The sequence below is a fragment of the Eleutherodactylus coqui genome, chromosome 1 (assembly GCF_035609145.1).
Source record: "Eleutherodactylus coqui strain aEleCoq1 chromosome 1, aEleCoq1.hap1, whole genome shotgun sequence".
NCBI lineage: Eukaryota > Metazoa > Chordata > Amphibia > Anura > Eleutherodactylidae > Eleutherodactylus > Eleutherodactylus coqui.
In genome coordinates this window covers 351,452,244-351,468,267 of record NC_089837.1, presented here as the reverse complement: position 1 = coordinate 351,468,267, position 16,024 = coordinate 351,452,244, and the positions used below count along the sequence as shown (strand labels likewise).

The following is a 16,024-nucleotide window of genomic DNA, read 5'->3' as shown; positions in this document are numbered from 1 at the left end:
GGAACCTGTCACCAGGGTTTATGCTGCCCAAATAACGGGAAATATGATCCCGGTGTAATAAGCCATATTAATCACCAGTCCGGAACATATGTCCTATGTATGTTCTAAAACGCTGAGGTGTTTCAGAATAAACATACTTTGAAGTTTGATTGTGAAAGGTTATGAGTCACGAGCCGCGCCTTGTCGGCCTCTTCTCCTCTACATCATGTAGAGCACACATGTCAAACACCAGGCCCGCTGGCTGAATCCTCACTCTCTGTGACCCGCCAGCCGTGCAGTAACCCAACAGGCATTCCACTCACCCACCCTGCAGCTGCGGTCTGGCGGTAGTGCAGAGTCTGTGACCGCTGACCTCTCCCCCCTGATGTCTGCGTGCGCCGTCCTGTACTCAGACACCAGGGGGGGAAGGTCAACGATCAGACTCCGCACTTCCGCCACCAACCGGAGCTGCAAGCTGGGTCAGTGGAATGCCTGTAGGCATGCTGGCCTTCCAGAGGCCAATAGGGGGGTGGCTATTACTACTGGGACTACTATAGGGGGTCACTATTATTACTAGGGCAACTGTGGGAGCACTATTACTTTACAGGCTTAGAATTACAATCGGCCTTTTGAAGGCAGCCATAAGGCTGGTGAAAATGAGTGTGACACACCTGATCTAGAGTGACATATACATTTCTGTATAGGGAGAGGACTGTCACTGTAAATAATGCGGGTGGGATGAGGCAGACATGACACCGCTCCTGTGACTTGAAGCGCCATTTAGAATCAGACTTCGAAGTATGTTTTTTCTGAAACACCGCAGCATTTCAGAATGAGACCTACATAAATGCCCCATAGCTGTGGCTGGGGCAGCATGAAGCTGGTGACAAGTTCCCTTTATTGTGTTATTTGCAGCATACTGTGGTAATATGGTCCTTTAATTTCCCCCTCTCCTCTGCCAGGTCATTATCATGTCCGCTACGATGGATGTGGATCTCTTCTCTCAGTACTTCAATGGAGCCCCAGTTCTTTACTTGGAAGGCAGACAGCACCCTATCCAGGTCTTCTACACAAAGCAACCTCAAAGTGATTATCTTCAAGCTGCTCTGGTTACAGTTTTCCAAATCCATCAGGTAATGTGAAGCTGCAGAGTGACTCAGTTCTCCATGTGGAGTGTTTATATGTGATTGTGATGTCAGGATGAGAGGCATTAGTAGTACCATGTCTCCCCGAAAATAAAACCCTGTCTTATATAATTTTTGTGTCCCAAATGAAGCGCAAGGTCTAATTTTCGGGGGAGGTCTTACTATACTTACCTAGCGGCTCAGTCTGGGTCCTCCTGCTGCTTTCCAGAGATCCGGTGCTGTTCTTACAGTCCTCAGCCTCCCACAGAAGATCACTTCCTGGTTATGGGATTCATAAATCCCGCCTCCAGGAAGCGATGGCTCTGATTGGATCTCAAGCGCTGCATTGCTTGGCTCCAGAACCAATCAGAGCCACTTACTGGAGGCGGGATTTATGAATCCCATAATCGGGAAGTTATCTTCTGTGGGCGTCCAAGGACATCTGGAAGCCTGCCGGAGGTCCAGAGGGCTGCAGGAGGGACGTGTACCAAGCCTGCTAGGTTATGTATTCCTTTATTTTTTATGTAATGCAGCTAGGGCTTATTTTCTGGGTAGGGCTTATATTCCAAGCCTCCCCGAGAAATAATAGCTGGGCTTATTTTCAGGGAAACAGGGTATATAGGATGTGACAATAGTTCAATGTTGTCTAAGAGGATTTCTAGAATGTTGGAATGTAACGCCTTTATCTCTATACAGTAGAATTCCCATATTTACTAATATACCTTCTAGTTTTATTAATAATTAAATACAAATATACCAAAGAATACCCTTTCCTGCAGTTAGATACAAATACTGTATTACGGCTAAAGTCTGTCCGTGTGACAGTTGGCTATAACATCATATAACGCAATCGTATGACAGATAAGAGCTCGGTTTGGAGCTCCATGTAGGTCTCTGCATGTACAAGTGGAAAGTCTCAGTTTTACTTGCCATAGAAAATGTTTTCCCCAACAGATTTTACTCTAAAACTCAAATTCTCCAGCAGACTTTTTGATGAGGCTTTACTTAAAGGAGTTTGATGGCCTATCCTCTGGATGTGGCATCAATATCTTATCCATGGCTGTCCACCGCACAGGACCCCTGCTGATCAAAGGGGCTATGACGCTTGTGAGAGCGCTGCAGCCTCTTCAATGTCTGCATCTGAGTGCAATCCTGTTCATACTCAGAGCGCAGTATTTTTATAGCGGCCATTCTAAGTACTACAGACTTGTCCTAAGGACAGGTCATAATTTTTTAATACCTGGATAACCCCTTTAATAATTGTCTATGCCTCTTACTTGCTCTGCAAGCAATTAGTTACCATTGGTCAATTTTTTTTAATGGCAAGTGTGTAGTCAGCACTAGTGATTTTCTAGAATTTTTTTTTCCTTTAACACCTTAACGACACAGGACTTCAGATTACATCCTGCACATTTGGGGTGTGTATGGAGGGAGACGTTCCAACGCAACAGCTCCGATAAGCTGCACGTCTAATCGGAGCTGTTAACCTTTTAAATGCCGCTGTCAATTCTGCCAGCTATATTTAAATCCCCCAGCCGATGTTTGGGCGTCCTGTAGCCCCCAACATCCTCCGAAGAAGTCAACATGGATCAGTCTGAGGAGCTCTTTGATCATTCAGTATCAAGGTTGTCAATTGGTCAGAACAACCAGAGGGAGAAGAACAAGATATTGAATGCACTGAAGCCTAACCAATTTTTTTTCCTCCGAAGAGGAAGATGAGGGTGAGTCAATGCAGGCAGTTGGCCCTCCAAAAGCAATGTGTCCTCATGGGGGTGCACCCTGCTAAGGCAGCAAATAAGGTGTCACAGAAAACCAAAAGGGTAGTGCCACCATGCTTAGTCACAGCAGCAACACCAGGCCCATAGCAGGTCTACTTACAGGACTCGTGCAGTCTGGGCATTCTTTGATATTACAGGTGATGACAGAAAAGTGGTCATCTGTAAGATCTGCAATAAGCGGTTAAAATGCGGCAAGAATAAACAATCTCAACACAATGTGTAGGAACAGGCACGTGAACTCCCACCGCTCGCTGCCTTTTAAGAACCTAACTCGGTCAGAGGGCAAAGAGTCAGCCTTATCCTGCTCCCTCTTCTGCTTCCATAGCTGCCTCTTCCTCCCTGTTCATGCAGAAGCCTCTGAGCACAGAGTGGCACCCCACACCCCCTCCCGACACTCCTAAATCAAAAATGGAAATGCGGAGCTCTTATCTTTCCTCAAGGGGCTGTTGCTGCCGGTGGTGGTGGAACTGCTGTTACTCTTCTTTTCCTGCTTCTGCTATGTTTAAATAGTAGAAAAAACTTTCTGACAGTGAGGGTGATCAATGAGTGGAACAGGTTACCACGGGAGGTGGTAAGTGAAGACTTCCATTGAAGGATAAAACTGAGGCTGGACAGACATCTATCTGGGATGATTTAGTGCATCCTGCACTGAGCAGGGGGTTAGACCCGATGATCCTGGAGGTCCCTTCCATGGCTATGATTCCTCCTCCATTTTCTAAAGCACAAGAAACAGCTGTTCTTTGGAGCCAGGTCCTGCTTGGCTGTTCTGTTCACCTGGTAGAATTTGTGCTTGTAAAATGTATGGCACTGCTATTAAAACAAGTAGCACACTGGCTGTCTGTCTTGGCAACATTTTTTATCTAGGAGACCCTATGTGGGTCTTCTTTTGTTTTCAGTGACACCCCTGTGCTACAATTGACCCCTACACCATTGTACACTATTTTGTCCAATTTTTGGGAGGAGCACAGTGTTCCCCAGATGTGTGCCTGTATTCCCATACAATTGGTGGGAGCTCTGGCTGTACTGGGGAACTTCTGGAGGGCAAATTAGCGAGCCCATTATTTACTCCCATTGACTTTAATAGGAGTCGGAATCGCCCGTCCCGATTCACGCTGATTTTTGTGTAACTGGCCCGATACAAACACAAACCAAATATTCGACTAATCACTATTCAAGATCCCTAGTGTCAGAGTCTAAGCGCAGGCTGTGTCAGTATTGTTGGTTCTAGGAACACACTGTAAATGGGGCTTTTTTTTAGTTAATATAGTGGAGGATAAATAAAATGGAGCAGTTGTGTTCAGCTCGCCTGTATTACTACTAGCTTAGCTGTAATACATACTTTCTTCTTGTAGGAGGCGCCAGCATCACATGACATACTAGTGTTCCTTACGGGTCAGGAAGAAATTGAAGCAATGACAAAAACGTGCAGAGACATAGCAAAGCACCTTCCAGATGGCTGCCCCCAGATGACTGTAATGCCACTTTATGCCTCTCTACCACATTCCCAACAGCTGCGTGTATTCCAAAATGCCCCAAAGGTAAGTGTGTAACAGGGAAGTCTCCCTTATGCTGGTGTCCTCAGTGCTTGTAATAAAGGTAGATCTGTACATCTATGTACAAGGAGTGCAGATGGAAGTCTCTCTATATCAGGCCCAATGTCCATTTGCGGCACCTGTGCAAGAGCTCCACAAATCAAGCCGCCCACAGGGATGCATTAGCGTCCTCAAAGCAGCTAAAAGCATGCAAATGCAATTTCCCCCCCCCCCAGTGTGCAGATCGCACGCGCGGGAAGAAATCGCAGCATGCTCCCATTTTCCTGCAGATCCCACAGGGACGGCTTCCATTGAAGTCAATGGAAGCCGTCCGATCTGCAGCACGCCCGCAGCTGACACTGCGGACGTGCCGCAGATCCATGGTAGAGCAAGAGATTAAAAAAAAGGCACTGCACATGAGCCTGGTGCGTCGGTCGGCGCGCCCGGACACATCCGCCGTGCTGCAGAAAGAATATCCAGCTACGACGGAGAAGACGCGCTGGATGCGGGGAGGTAAGAAACTATATTCTTCTGTCCATGGCCGCGGGCACGCACGGATTCCGCTGCGGGATTTAGCAGTGGAGTCCGTGCGCGCAAGTGGACATGAGGCCTAAGGATTCCTCCTCTTTTTGTTAGCAAAAAAAGTGTTTATTTTCACTTAATTTTATCTACACCGTCTTTAGAAACACCAGAATATTATACTTGTGTTTTTATTTTTCAGGATCATCGTAAGGTTATCCTCTCAACCAATATTGCTGAGACTTCCATCACCATAACAGGAATCAAATATGTAGTAGATACTGGCATGGTGAAAGCAAAGAAGTATAACCCCGGTATGTGCAAACCCTCTAACATGTTTTTTTGTTTCTAACGACCAATAATTGCAAACGTTTTCCAATATGTATTTAATAGCCAATGATCATGGGCATTCACAAGATCTGTCACATCTGCAAACTGCAGTTCTTAACTTGTAGTGCATATGCTCCAGTGAGTACCCCCTACTGTATGATCAGAGACTTGGGGGGACTTTTATGTTATTGATGAAATATTGTGTAAGGGCTCCTGCATCTGAGCGGATTTGATTTACAAAATCCGGGGCCTGCGGCTGCCCCCAGATTCTGCCGCAAATACCGCCAATAGCCTCCTATGGAGACCCATTGCTTCCTGCGCACGAGCGGAAATTTCCGCTTGTTGTAGAAAAATCGCAGCATGCTCCATTCTGTGCAGTTTTCCGCACCGAAGTCAATGGAAGCCCCTCGGCCCTTCCTCAGTGAGCACTGCAGGAGGGTCGCGTGATCCGCGTCATTGCCTAGCGACGGCGCAGCTTTATCTGTACTGCACATGCACGACGGCCGGCGCTCCCGCAGTACAGAAGAAAAATAATCCAGACAGGTGAGCGGGGTCACTCGCCCGGCACAGGGTTGGATCCCGCATGCATAAAAAGATAATAGTCGGCCGAAATACTCGGTTTTTAATCATTACAGTTGACCATTATTTGAGAATTGGGAAAGCTATATAAGGCTGGGGTCACACGAGGCGGATTCCCGCCGGAAATCCCGCGGTTTGGCCGCAGCAAAAAACGCGAGATTTCCACTGGGAGAACCGCCGCAGAGAAACCCGCGGCGGCTTTGAAGCCGCTCGGCCGCTCACTCTTCCGCTGCGGCCGGCGCTCCCATAGAGGAGAGCGTGGCCACAGCGGAAAAAAAAAGAATGGACATGCTGCGGTCGGCAAAGTTGCGCCGCAGCCGTGGTTTCGGCTGGATTAACCGCAGCGGATTGCCCGTCCTGTGCGGACGAGATTTCTGAGAAATCTCGTCCACATGGCTGGCTAAGGCCGTGATTGGCGGCCGCAGGCGGATTTGCTGCGGCGAAATTCCGGACGGAATTTCCGCGGCAAATCTGCCCTGTGTGAACCCAGCCTTATAGTTGTGCCCTAATAAATGTAAAAGGCAGGAAACCAGCAAAATATAAAATAGTCTTGTTCACACAGTTCAGTATTTCAGTGGAAACCATTAGATCCTAAAAAGAAAATGTAAATCAGTGTAAAAAGTGTAAATCATTTCATTTGCTTTAAAATCCCTTCTTTTTGGCTACACAATATATGTAAGAACTGTTCCTGTCAGTCAGCTGACCCTTATAGAGGAGGCACTAAATGTTCCTTATCCGATTATTTTCTATCAGTGCATTGCATTTGTTCTCCTAGAAAGCGGTCTTGAGGTTCTAGCAGTACAGCGGGTATCCAAGGCGCAGGCCTGGCAAAGAACTGGAAGGGCGGGCAGAGAAGACAGTGGCATATGCTACAGACTCTACACAGAGGATGAATTTGAGAAGCTTGAAAAGATGACTGTGCCAGAGATACAGAGGTAAGTTGTTCAAAATGGAGTATAGAGATGTTGGTGTACATTATGTTCTTATTCAAAGATACAGCTGATTGTGATAAAGCTATTGAAATCAACATTTCTCTATTTTTACTCTCCTTTTTATTGGCATATTAAACATAGAACGGAGCCTCCCCAATCCAGACTACTGACACTAGGGCTATACAGTGGCTTTGAACGTGATATTGATTTTTTTTTTCCCCTTCATTTTGCTATTGTCAGGTTGCAGCAAATTGCAAGTCACAATGCAACAACAACCATGTGTCCTTTGTTGCAGCCTCAGTCGCTGTCTAGCCATAGCCTTATTCTACGCCTTCTGTTTTTTTCTGACTTATTTATTTTTGCAGAAAGTGCAAGTGGTCACATCCGAAGGGGCAAAAGAACTCCTCAGGAAATCCTCTGGTGTTCCACAGGAGGAGTCAGCTGAACTGGTTCTTCAGCTCTCCCAAGCAGGCAAATTCATCTTTGAGGCCTACCTTGATGCCGCTAGGTCTGGCAACAGCTTCCCATCAGCTTTTGTGGCACTTCTCCATTACCGGGGAAGAGTGATGATCCCTTATCTGTATGAAATGCTAATCAACGCTCCATCTCTCAGGGTCAACAAGGAGAGTCAGGTCAGGTCATTCGGGTGGATCATCAAAGTCCAATCTGATCCTGTCATGGCAGCTCATCTTTCTCGCCCTGTCCTTTAACGCTGCTCAGGCAAAGGTACAACTCCCTAGAGACGAGCTTGCTCTTTTCCAGCAGTGCATTTGTCTTCTGCGATCACGAACTTCTGTCTTCATCTGTCAAGGTATGCAGATGCTGGGACTCATGGTAGCCGTGTTCGAGGCTGTACCGTGCGTGCAGTTTCACACTTGGCCACTTCAACAAGCCATCTTAGCTTGTTGAAACAGATTGTGCGAGTTCCTGGATCGGCCCGTGATCTCAGTTGGTCCGTCCTTCCCTCCTCTGGTGGCTGACGTCACCCAATCTCTTTCAAGGGATGTCCTTCCTCATTCTCCACTGGAAGGTGATAACCATGGACGCCAGCCTCTCAGGCTGGTGGGGAATCCTAGGCAGCCTGACAGTGTGGGGACAATGGTCCCAGTCAGAATCATCCCTCCACATCAACATACCGGAACTCGGAGCCATCCGTCTGTGCCTGACCTATCCGTCCAAGATTCTGCACAGTCATCTGATTTGTGTTCCGACGGACAATGCGACAGCTGTCATGTACATAAATCACCAGGATGGCACAAGAAGAGCAATGGTGATAAGGGAGGCTGACGAAATCCTCTGCTTGGTGGAGACACACATCCCAACCATTTCAGCCATCCACATTTGGGAAAATTGTATAGCAGACTTCCTCAGCAGAGAAAATGTAGACTCCGGGGAATGGGCACTTCAAAAGGTAGTCTTCGAGGAATGGGGCATGCCGGACGTGCATCCTCTTGGAATCCAGGCTCAACAGTCAGCTCCCGCCCTTTTGTCTCAAGAACTCATCCTCAATCGTGGGTGGTAGATGCTCTGGTAATCCCATGGAATCTGTTCTTGTTCCTGTACACCTATCCACTGACTCCTTTGATCGCATGGCTCTTCAAGAAAGCCAAGATGGAGGATGTCCCAATGATCCTCCTAGCGCCAGACTGACCATGTCGTCCTTGGTACGCTGATCTGTTTTCCCTACTGGTCGACACACCGCAGCCCCTGCCACTCAGACAGGATATGCTGTGGCATGGCCCAGCTCTTCAGTTATATTTGCATGCGCTACGTTTGTCGGCATGGCTGTTGAATCCACAGTTTTGAAGGCGGAGGGATTCATGGACTGCGCTCAGAGCCAGGAAACTTTCCTCTCGCATCTACCATAGGGTGTGCAAGTCCTTCAGATGGTGTGAGCAACATCATCTGCAACCATGCATTTTCCTGTTCCCCCAATCCTTTTCTTTCTCCAGTCAGTCATGGATACGGGCTTGAGCATCAGCTTGTTAAAAGGTCAAGTCTCCACACTGTTGATTCTATTCCAATGCCACCTGGCTTCTAGATCCACGGTGTGTACTTTCCTTCAGGCAGTGGCACATGCTGCCCCTGCTTACCATGTTTTGTTAGCACCTTAGGACCTAAATATGGTCTTTAGACAATTTACAATTGTCTCCCTTTTGAGCGATTTGCATGACATTTTCTTTTTTTTTTTTTTTAATTCAAATCTTTTTTATTGAAAGAGATTATTTTTCTGGCGTCCAAAGACACCTTCAACATACGTACAATACAAACACAGAAAACCCCAAATACCCTTTCCTCCAAGAAACGTATTCTAATAGTCTCTGTCGTACTATTTAAGTACACCGCTGCAGAGTCCTTTAATTGTCCATATTTCCAGGTAGGTAAGGTACAGTCCTTGTAATTCGATGTTACCTGTAATGCAAAGGTTAGCACAACTACTTCCTTCCCTCTCCACTCTCTTTCCCTTCCACAATATATGCATTCCAGTGGATATTAGCATTGTCTTCTAAGTAAGTCATTCTCAAGTAAACCGAAGGTATACAGCCATTTGAACCATATACCATAATATTTCTGTAATGTCTTTCTTTTGCAATAAATACTTTTTTCCCAAATTATAATTTGGGTGGCTTTCTTTTTAAGTTCAGCTAGATCAGGGGGACACTCATCCAACCAATGTTGTGCTATCAATTTTCTGGCTAAGTATAAAATCCTGGCCACTGCTATCTTTTCATTTTCGTCTAGGGGCACATCGTTCATATAGCCCAGAACACATACCTATGGAGTAAATTCCAATTGCATTACATTTTCTTACATCTGCTTTCTTAAAAGGTTGCCTTCCTGGTAGCGATCACTTCAATCCACCATGTCTCTGAGCTTCACCGCACTATCATGCAGGTCTCCTTTTCTGGTGCTTCATCAGGATGTGGTGGTCCCTCGCCCAGTTCTGTCCTTTCTTCCCAAAGTGGTCTTATCCTTCCACCTCAACAAAGACATCGTTCTGCCCTCTGTCTGTCCGGAGCGTTCACACCCTATAGAACATCATCATCTGCATAAGCTTGATGTCCACGCACTGCTGATCTATCTTGCACATACAGAATCCTTCCGCCACACGGATTCTCTTATCCTCATTCCTGACAGCCCTCATCAGGGTCTGGCCATCTCCAAGTCCACCGTCGCACAATGGATCAGGTCGGCGATCATGGAGCATGCCAATGATAGGACTCAGCCCATTCGGTTGACAGCTCACTGCATACGCGTTGTTGGTGTCTCCTGGGCGGTGTACCATAAGACGTCTGCAAGGCTGTGACCTAGTCCTCACTTCATACCTTGCTGGCTAAGACCTATGGTGCAATCAGTGTACTGCCGCCTGCAGAATCCTGCAACCAAGAGCAGCATCAGAGGATGCAAAAGTATGCATGAAGTGCTTACCTTTGCATCCTTTTATGCTGCTCTTGGTTGCAGGATTCTACACGCGGCAGTATCCTGAACGCACCATAGGTCTTAGCTGTGTTCCCTTATGACACAGCAAAGAAAACAGGATTTTTTTATTACTCACCATAAAATACATTTTCTTGGATGTTAATTGGAGCAATAGGAGAGCTCACAAGCTAACTGAATATAAAACTTCAAATGGTGATGTGAAGGGGAAAGCTCAAAATGACCAGTGTGCCTGAAAAATGGGTAAGTGCTGTACCCATTGCAGCACTTACCCATTGTTCAGGCACACTGGTCATTTTGAGCTTTCTCCTTCACATCATCATTTGTAGTTGTATATTCAGTTAGCTTGTGGGCTTTTTCCTTTCCTACTGCTTGTGTGCAAACTGATTTAGCTGAGTGGCTACAGGAGGAGTATAGCAAATAGGAGCAGTCAACTCTTCCCTTGCTTAGTGTCACCTCCTAGTGGCAGGAGCTATACCCAAGGTCTTAGTTTTGTCCTCCATTGAACATCAAAGAAAATAATTTTATGGTGAGTAAAAAGAAATCCTGTTTTTATTGCAATTGTACTATACAGTGATGCCTCAAGTTACAGTAGCCTCAGGATATTCTCAACATACAGTGGTTTTTCCTGGGCCATGCTAACTTGAAAACAGATTCAACTTAGAGTCACAGACAGTTCAGTTCTGTGGCGCATGCAACGTGCTGGAAAATGCAGCTAATTAGTATAATATTTTCACTGGTAAAACCCCTGTGGCTAACCCTTTGTGACATCATCCGCCCTCAAAATTGTACCAATAAAAACTGCAGCTCATCGCACAACAAACAAACACCCTCACAAACCTCCATTGATGAAAAAATAAAGTTACGGGACTTCGACTGCAGCAATACAAAACAACTTTTTACAAAAGGGTGTTTTGATGGGGAAAGTATATATAATTTTGGTATCATCATCGTAACAACCCATAGAAATTTATTATGTCACTTATGCTCATGTTTAATGCTTAAAAAAAACAAACCAAAAAAAAACCTTACACAGTGCATTGAGGTTCTTTTCTGACAGGTTTCCAAAAAAAGTAAATTAAAAGTTTTGTATAATACATCATATGTACCCAAAAAGGCCTGTTTTGTAAAACAATAGAAAGAATAGAAATAGTTTTGAAATGTTTTGAAAATGCTTTTTGCAGGTGTAATTTGGCCAGTGTGGTTCTTCAGCTTCTTGTCTTGAGAGTTCAGAACATCCTCACCTTTGACTTTGTATCGAAACCCTCACCAGGTATGGGCTTCTACTAAAGTATATTTTTAATCCTTGAAGAGCTAATCTAACAGGAGTCAGTATGTTCAGAATTTGCATGCTTGGTTCTTCAGCTTTGGCTATGAAAACTATGTCTGGGCCTCTTTTAAAGGGAACCTAAAAAATTGACTGCAAAAAAGTCCACATGATCCATCTAGTCTGCCCTTTAAATTATTTTCTTGTTATTTCTCTCTTAGGATATATCTATGCTTATACCAGGCAGTTTACATTAATTTATTGTTGATGTCTCAAATCGCCCTTCATTTCAGCACCACAGATGTTAACTCCCTAGCACTAATAAGTGCAGAAAACACAGGAAGTTAAATGCCTCTCATCCTTGATGTTTTTTGCTGACCCTAGGGGCACAGAGAAGGTTGAGTCTATCTGTCTGTGGGCAGTGGCAGCAGTTAGAATTTCACTATGCTGGGTAGCGGGGGAACATTCGCTAATGCCTTCCTTTGCCATGAAAGCTACTCATGTCTCTCTGTGATTCAGGACCGTGCCACTTCTTTCTGTGCCTTACCAGTAAAGTGAAAGTGGTGTCCGAATTGGATTGGTCCTCCTGCAGCTCCCAGCCAACTCCATTTCCAGCCCTGCCCTCTGCAGCTTGGCTTATATCTGCTGCTTCCTACACCTGAGCGGAAATCAATTGCAATTTCCGCTCATAGAAGAAAACTCTCAGCATGCTACATTTTCATGCTCAATGTTTTCGAAACGTAAAAAGAAAAGATTATCTAAATCAAAATAAACTAGAACAAGAAAAACAATGGTGCCAGAAATGTTGGGCGGAAGATGAAAAATTTGTAAAAGCATCACGCAGAATGGCAGGATCCTCAAAATGATCAAAGAGGGCTACAAGTTGAAATTCGCCAGTCATCTGCATCAAAAGTTCAGACTGCCTCTTCTACAATCTACACAATTCTAGATGACTCTAAATTTAGAGATTCAGGAGCTAGTTCTGATGAATGTGGTATTGGATGTTTCCCTTCAAGAAAGAGGAAAATGACATTCTAATCTTTTTCTGGTACAAAAGCCAAACAGAAAATACAAAACTATTATCAGTTTAACACCCCTGAACAAGTACATAAAGAATCATCGATTCTAAATGGAAGAATTACATGATGGCAACCAAGGATGCCTATTACCATATTCCAATTTATCCAGATTACAGAAAATACTTAAGGTTCATAATTGTGATAAACCAAAAAGTTTTACACTTTAAATTCAACTTTCTGCATTTCAAAATATTTGCACCAAAAATATTTATAAAAATTATGGCAGAATTAGTTGCATACCTCGAGCAACAAAACACAATTTTTTGTACCTTTTCTGGATGACTTATTGCTAATAGCCCCAAACGAAAAGCTTCTACAAGTACATATATAGAAAGAAGTGGAATAGACATTTAATTCCAGCCACTCCAAAAATATTTTTAGGAGTCTTGTTGGATTCCTTCCACAGGGCAAAGTGCAACTTGATAACAAAATATCTTTATTATAAACACAAGTTGCAATAAGACATAGAATGTCGATAGTGGGGTTAATGACTGTGTATACAGTCAGTAGCATGATGCCAAGACCACTTCAAACTTTTCTCTTAAGAAAATGAGACCAGATTCCCTTGGTCCTTAGACAAAAAGATCATAGAATCGTAGAATGGTAGAGTTGGAATGGACCTCCAGGGTCATCTTGTCCAACTCCCTGCCCAGTGCAGGAACTAATGCAAAACGGATATTACCTCTCAGTATAAAGATTTTGAACTGGTGGTTGAACCAGGGACACTTAGAGAAAGGAATAGATTGGGTTCCAATGCCAATTATATCAATCGCCTTGGATGCCAACAATTCAGACTGGGGTGCGACAGTTATTCATCAATAATACTAGGGGATATGAAACAGAACCACGCAAAGATGGTCCTCAAATTTGTGGGAACTAAAAACCATGCTGAAGACTTCAAAAGCTTCAGAACACTTAATTAAAAATTCCCAGGTAAAAATGTATACAGACAATGTGACAACAGTGTCTCACATCAGGTATCAAGGTGCAACCAGAAGCGGAGATCTTCAGAACTTTGCAAGGAAAATATTTTGGGTGGTAGAACCCCATATACTTTCACAGCCCTACATCTCAAAGGAGAAGCAAATATGCATTACTTGAGCAGAAAAAGGCTAAGTCCTGGAGAATTTTGTTGGAACAACCTCCAGAAGGGATCTCTTTGCTACCCAAAAAAAACACAAACTCCTCAATTTTATTACCCGAACCTCCAGAGAACATTTTCTGGGAGTAGATACTTTATCCCACAAGTTGACATTCAGTCTAGCATATGCTTTTCCTCCTCTTCCACTATTACTAAAGGTTTTACGAAAGGTAAACAAAAAAAACCCTAAAAGTAATTGTCCTAGCTCCTTGGTGGACAGAGAGGAGTTGGTTCGGTCTTCTCAACAATCTACGAATATCTGAACCAATAAGAGTTCCAGACCTACTGTATCAGAGGCCTATCTTATACTCGTAGCCTCAGAAATTTCAGTTGACTGCTTGGCTCCTGGGGGTAAAATATTTGAAGCCAGAGGACTTTTTCAAAGGAAGTAATAACTTCAACATACAGTAGTAGGTAACTAAATTCATTTGCTTGGAAAACGTTTAGAAGCTGGTCTGGTAATATTCCTCCAGATCCTTTGAATCCAGATGTTTGTAAGATTTTCAGTTTCTTACAAAAAGGCCCAGTACCCTTTAAAGTACAGGCCCACAACACAGTTGAATTAAAGACTCCTAAAAGCAGCAAGCAGGATTAACTTGAGAATCTTCAATTCACTTTGACAACTTCGGAGACCAACAGTAAGGAAACCTTATTTCACCAAATAGCCCTTTCTCTTGATCCCTCATTCTACCTGAAAGTAGTTTCAGAATTCCACTTGATTCAGTACATAATTTTACCAGAACCCAAAGAATGCTAAAGAAGAGGAATTACATACTCTTGTTATTAAGAGCAGTCTTTAAAATATCTAGAATATCAGATTCTTGGAGAATAGATTCAAATTTGTTTATATAATACTGCCCAAGAAAGGGATGAAGATTTCCAAATCTATTCTAGCAAACTGGATAAAGAAAAACCATATGTAAAGCATATGAAATCCAGGGCATGGAATCACCATAAAACCTAAGGGCGCACTCAACCCAGTCAGTCGGTCACCTAGGGCCAACAGGTTCATAGAACACATTTGTAAGACTGCAACTGGTCATCAGTCCCCACTTTTACTAAACTCTAGACTTGATCATTGTCCAATGAAGATTTCAAATTCGAAAGAAAAGTTCTTCAAGCTGTAGTAGTTATCTGTTCCACACCAATTAAATATTTGCTGTTTTTCATGTGGTGCTTGGATTGTGAAGTGACTGGGACTCTGCACGTCACTCGGACAAGCAACCATCACCTTCTGCCAAAATTCTACAGCAATCCGCTTAGCCCTGTGCTCAATATTGCTGCCACCACCAACGTTCACTGAACACGAATGCTAATTGCCCACAAGTATGTCTTTAGAGATATGGTTTCGTGGAAACACGGACGAGGTTTGCTAATTAATTGAAAGTTTAATTTTAAAAAGATGGCAGTGCTTATTTTCTGAAAAATACACATAATATTACAAGAATATTCGCAGACTGTATTAAAAAAAAAAAAAAAAAAAGTAAACAGTATTACCAATCTTTCTGTGGAGTCACACAGAATTACAGGGGCTGACCCTGAATACAAGTCCATGTGTGTTTTTTTTTTTTCTTTTAAATCCTCGGCGAGGTAACTCCCATTCAGCTCCTTCCGGCCCACATGGGCGTTTGGCTTACACCAGAGCACATAGGCACTAAAATCCCTATTTCCTTCATAACTTTGTGTGGGTGGGACCCACAATGAAAATATGACGGCTAGGTTTCCTCTCATGACTTTACATACGGTTTGAGCCCACACACGAATGTGCTCTGTGTTTAGATACATATTTTCATAGATGTGCGATTCCAGGGTCTGAGCGTCTCGCAATGATGGGAGTACCTGTGTCTGCTTCGTGGTGATGTGATGTTTCACGAAATATACTTATCGATGGGCTGTGACATACAGATCAGTCATAATTTACAAATTACATTTTCCCCTTTCTTTGAGAGAAGTTACTTTTATTAAAATTGGCTCCAAAAAGATTGTTTCAAAATGGGGAGGAGAAGCCACTGGGTTGTGAAGGGCTGTTACTGTCCTCATCTCGTATTGTAACTATTTCCTGCTTTGGTTTAGCAAGGCTGTTGTATATTCAGGCCCCCTGTGGACTTGTGACAGTCTTTGTGAAGTTGGCTTGTCCAGCTACTTCAAAGCCCCCTTCAGCACTCGCCTTTCCTAGATGCTGAAAAGCATTTAATCCTTCCACTTACACACTAGCCAGCAGTGTTGCAAAACTATGTGGGACTAAGGTAGCTGCGCCATACCTTACAGTGCTTATCAGTAATTTTGTGTGCCCTCCATGACAGCACACTAATTTCCCACCCTGTTA

At 44.0% G+C, this 16,024-nt stretch overlaps 1 protein-coding gene across 1 annotated transcript in view; it reads left to right on the top strand.

Annotated features, from left to right (window-relative positions):
- Window positions 1–16,024, top strand: part of DHX33 (DEAH-box helicase 33) — a 33,121-nt gene that overhangs the window by 9,521 nt on the left and 7,576 nt on the right. The window contains exons 4-8 of the mRNA XM_066576845.1: window positions 942–1,112; window positions 4,234–4,419; window positions 5,135–5,246; window positions 6,617–6,776; window positions 11,396–11,484. Of these exons, the coding sequence (XP_066432942.1) occupies window positions 942–1,112; window positions 4,234–4,419; window positions 5,135–5,246; window positions 6,617–6,776; window positions 11,396–11,484 (718 nt within the window). The remainder of the gene's footprint in view (window positions 1–941; window positions 1,113–4,233; window positions 4,420–5,134; window positions 5,247–6,616; window positions 6,777–11,395; window positions 11,485–16,024) is intronic.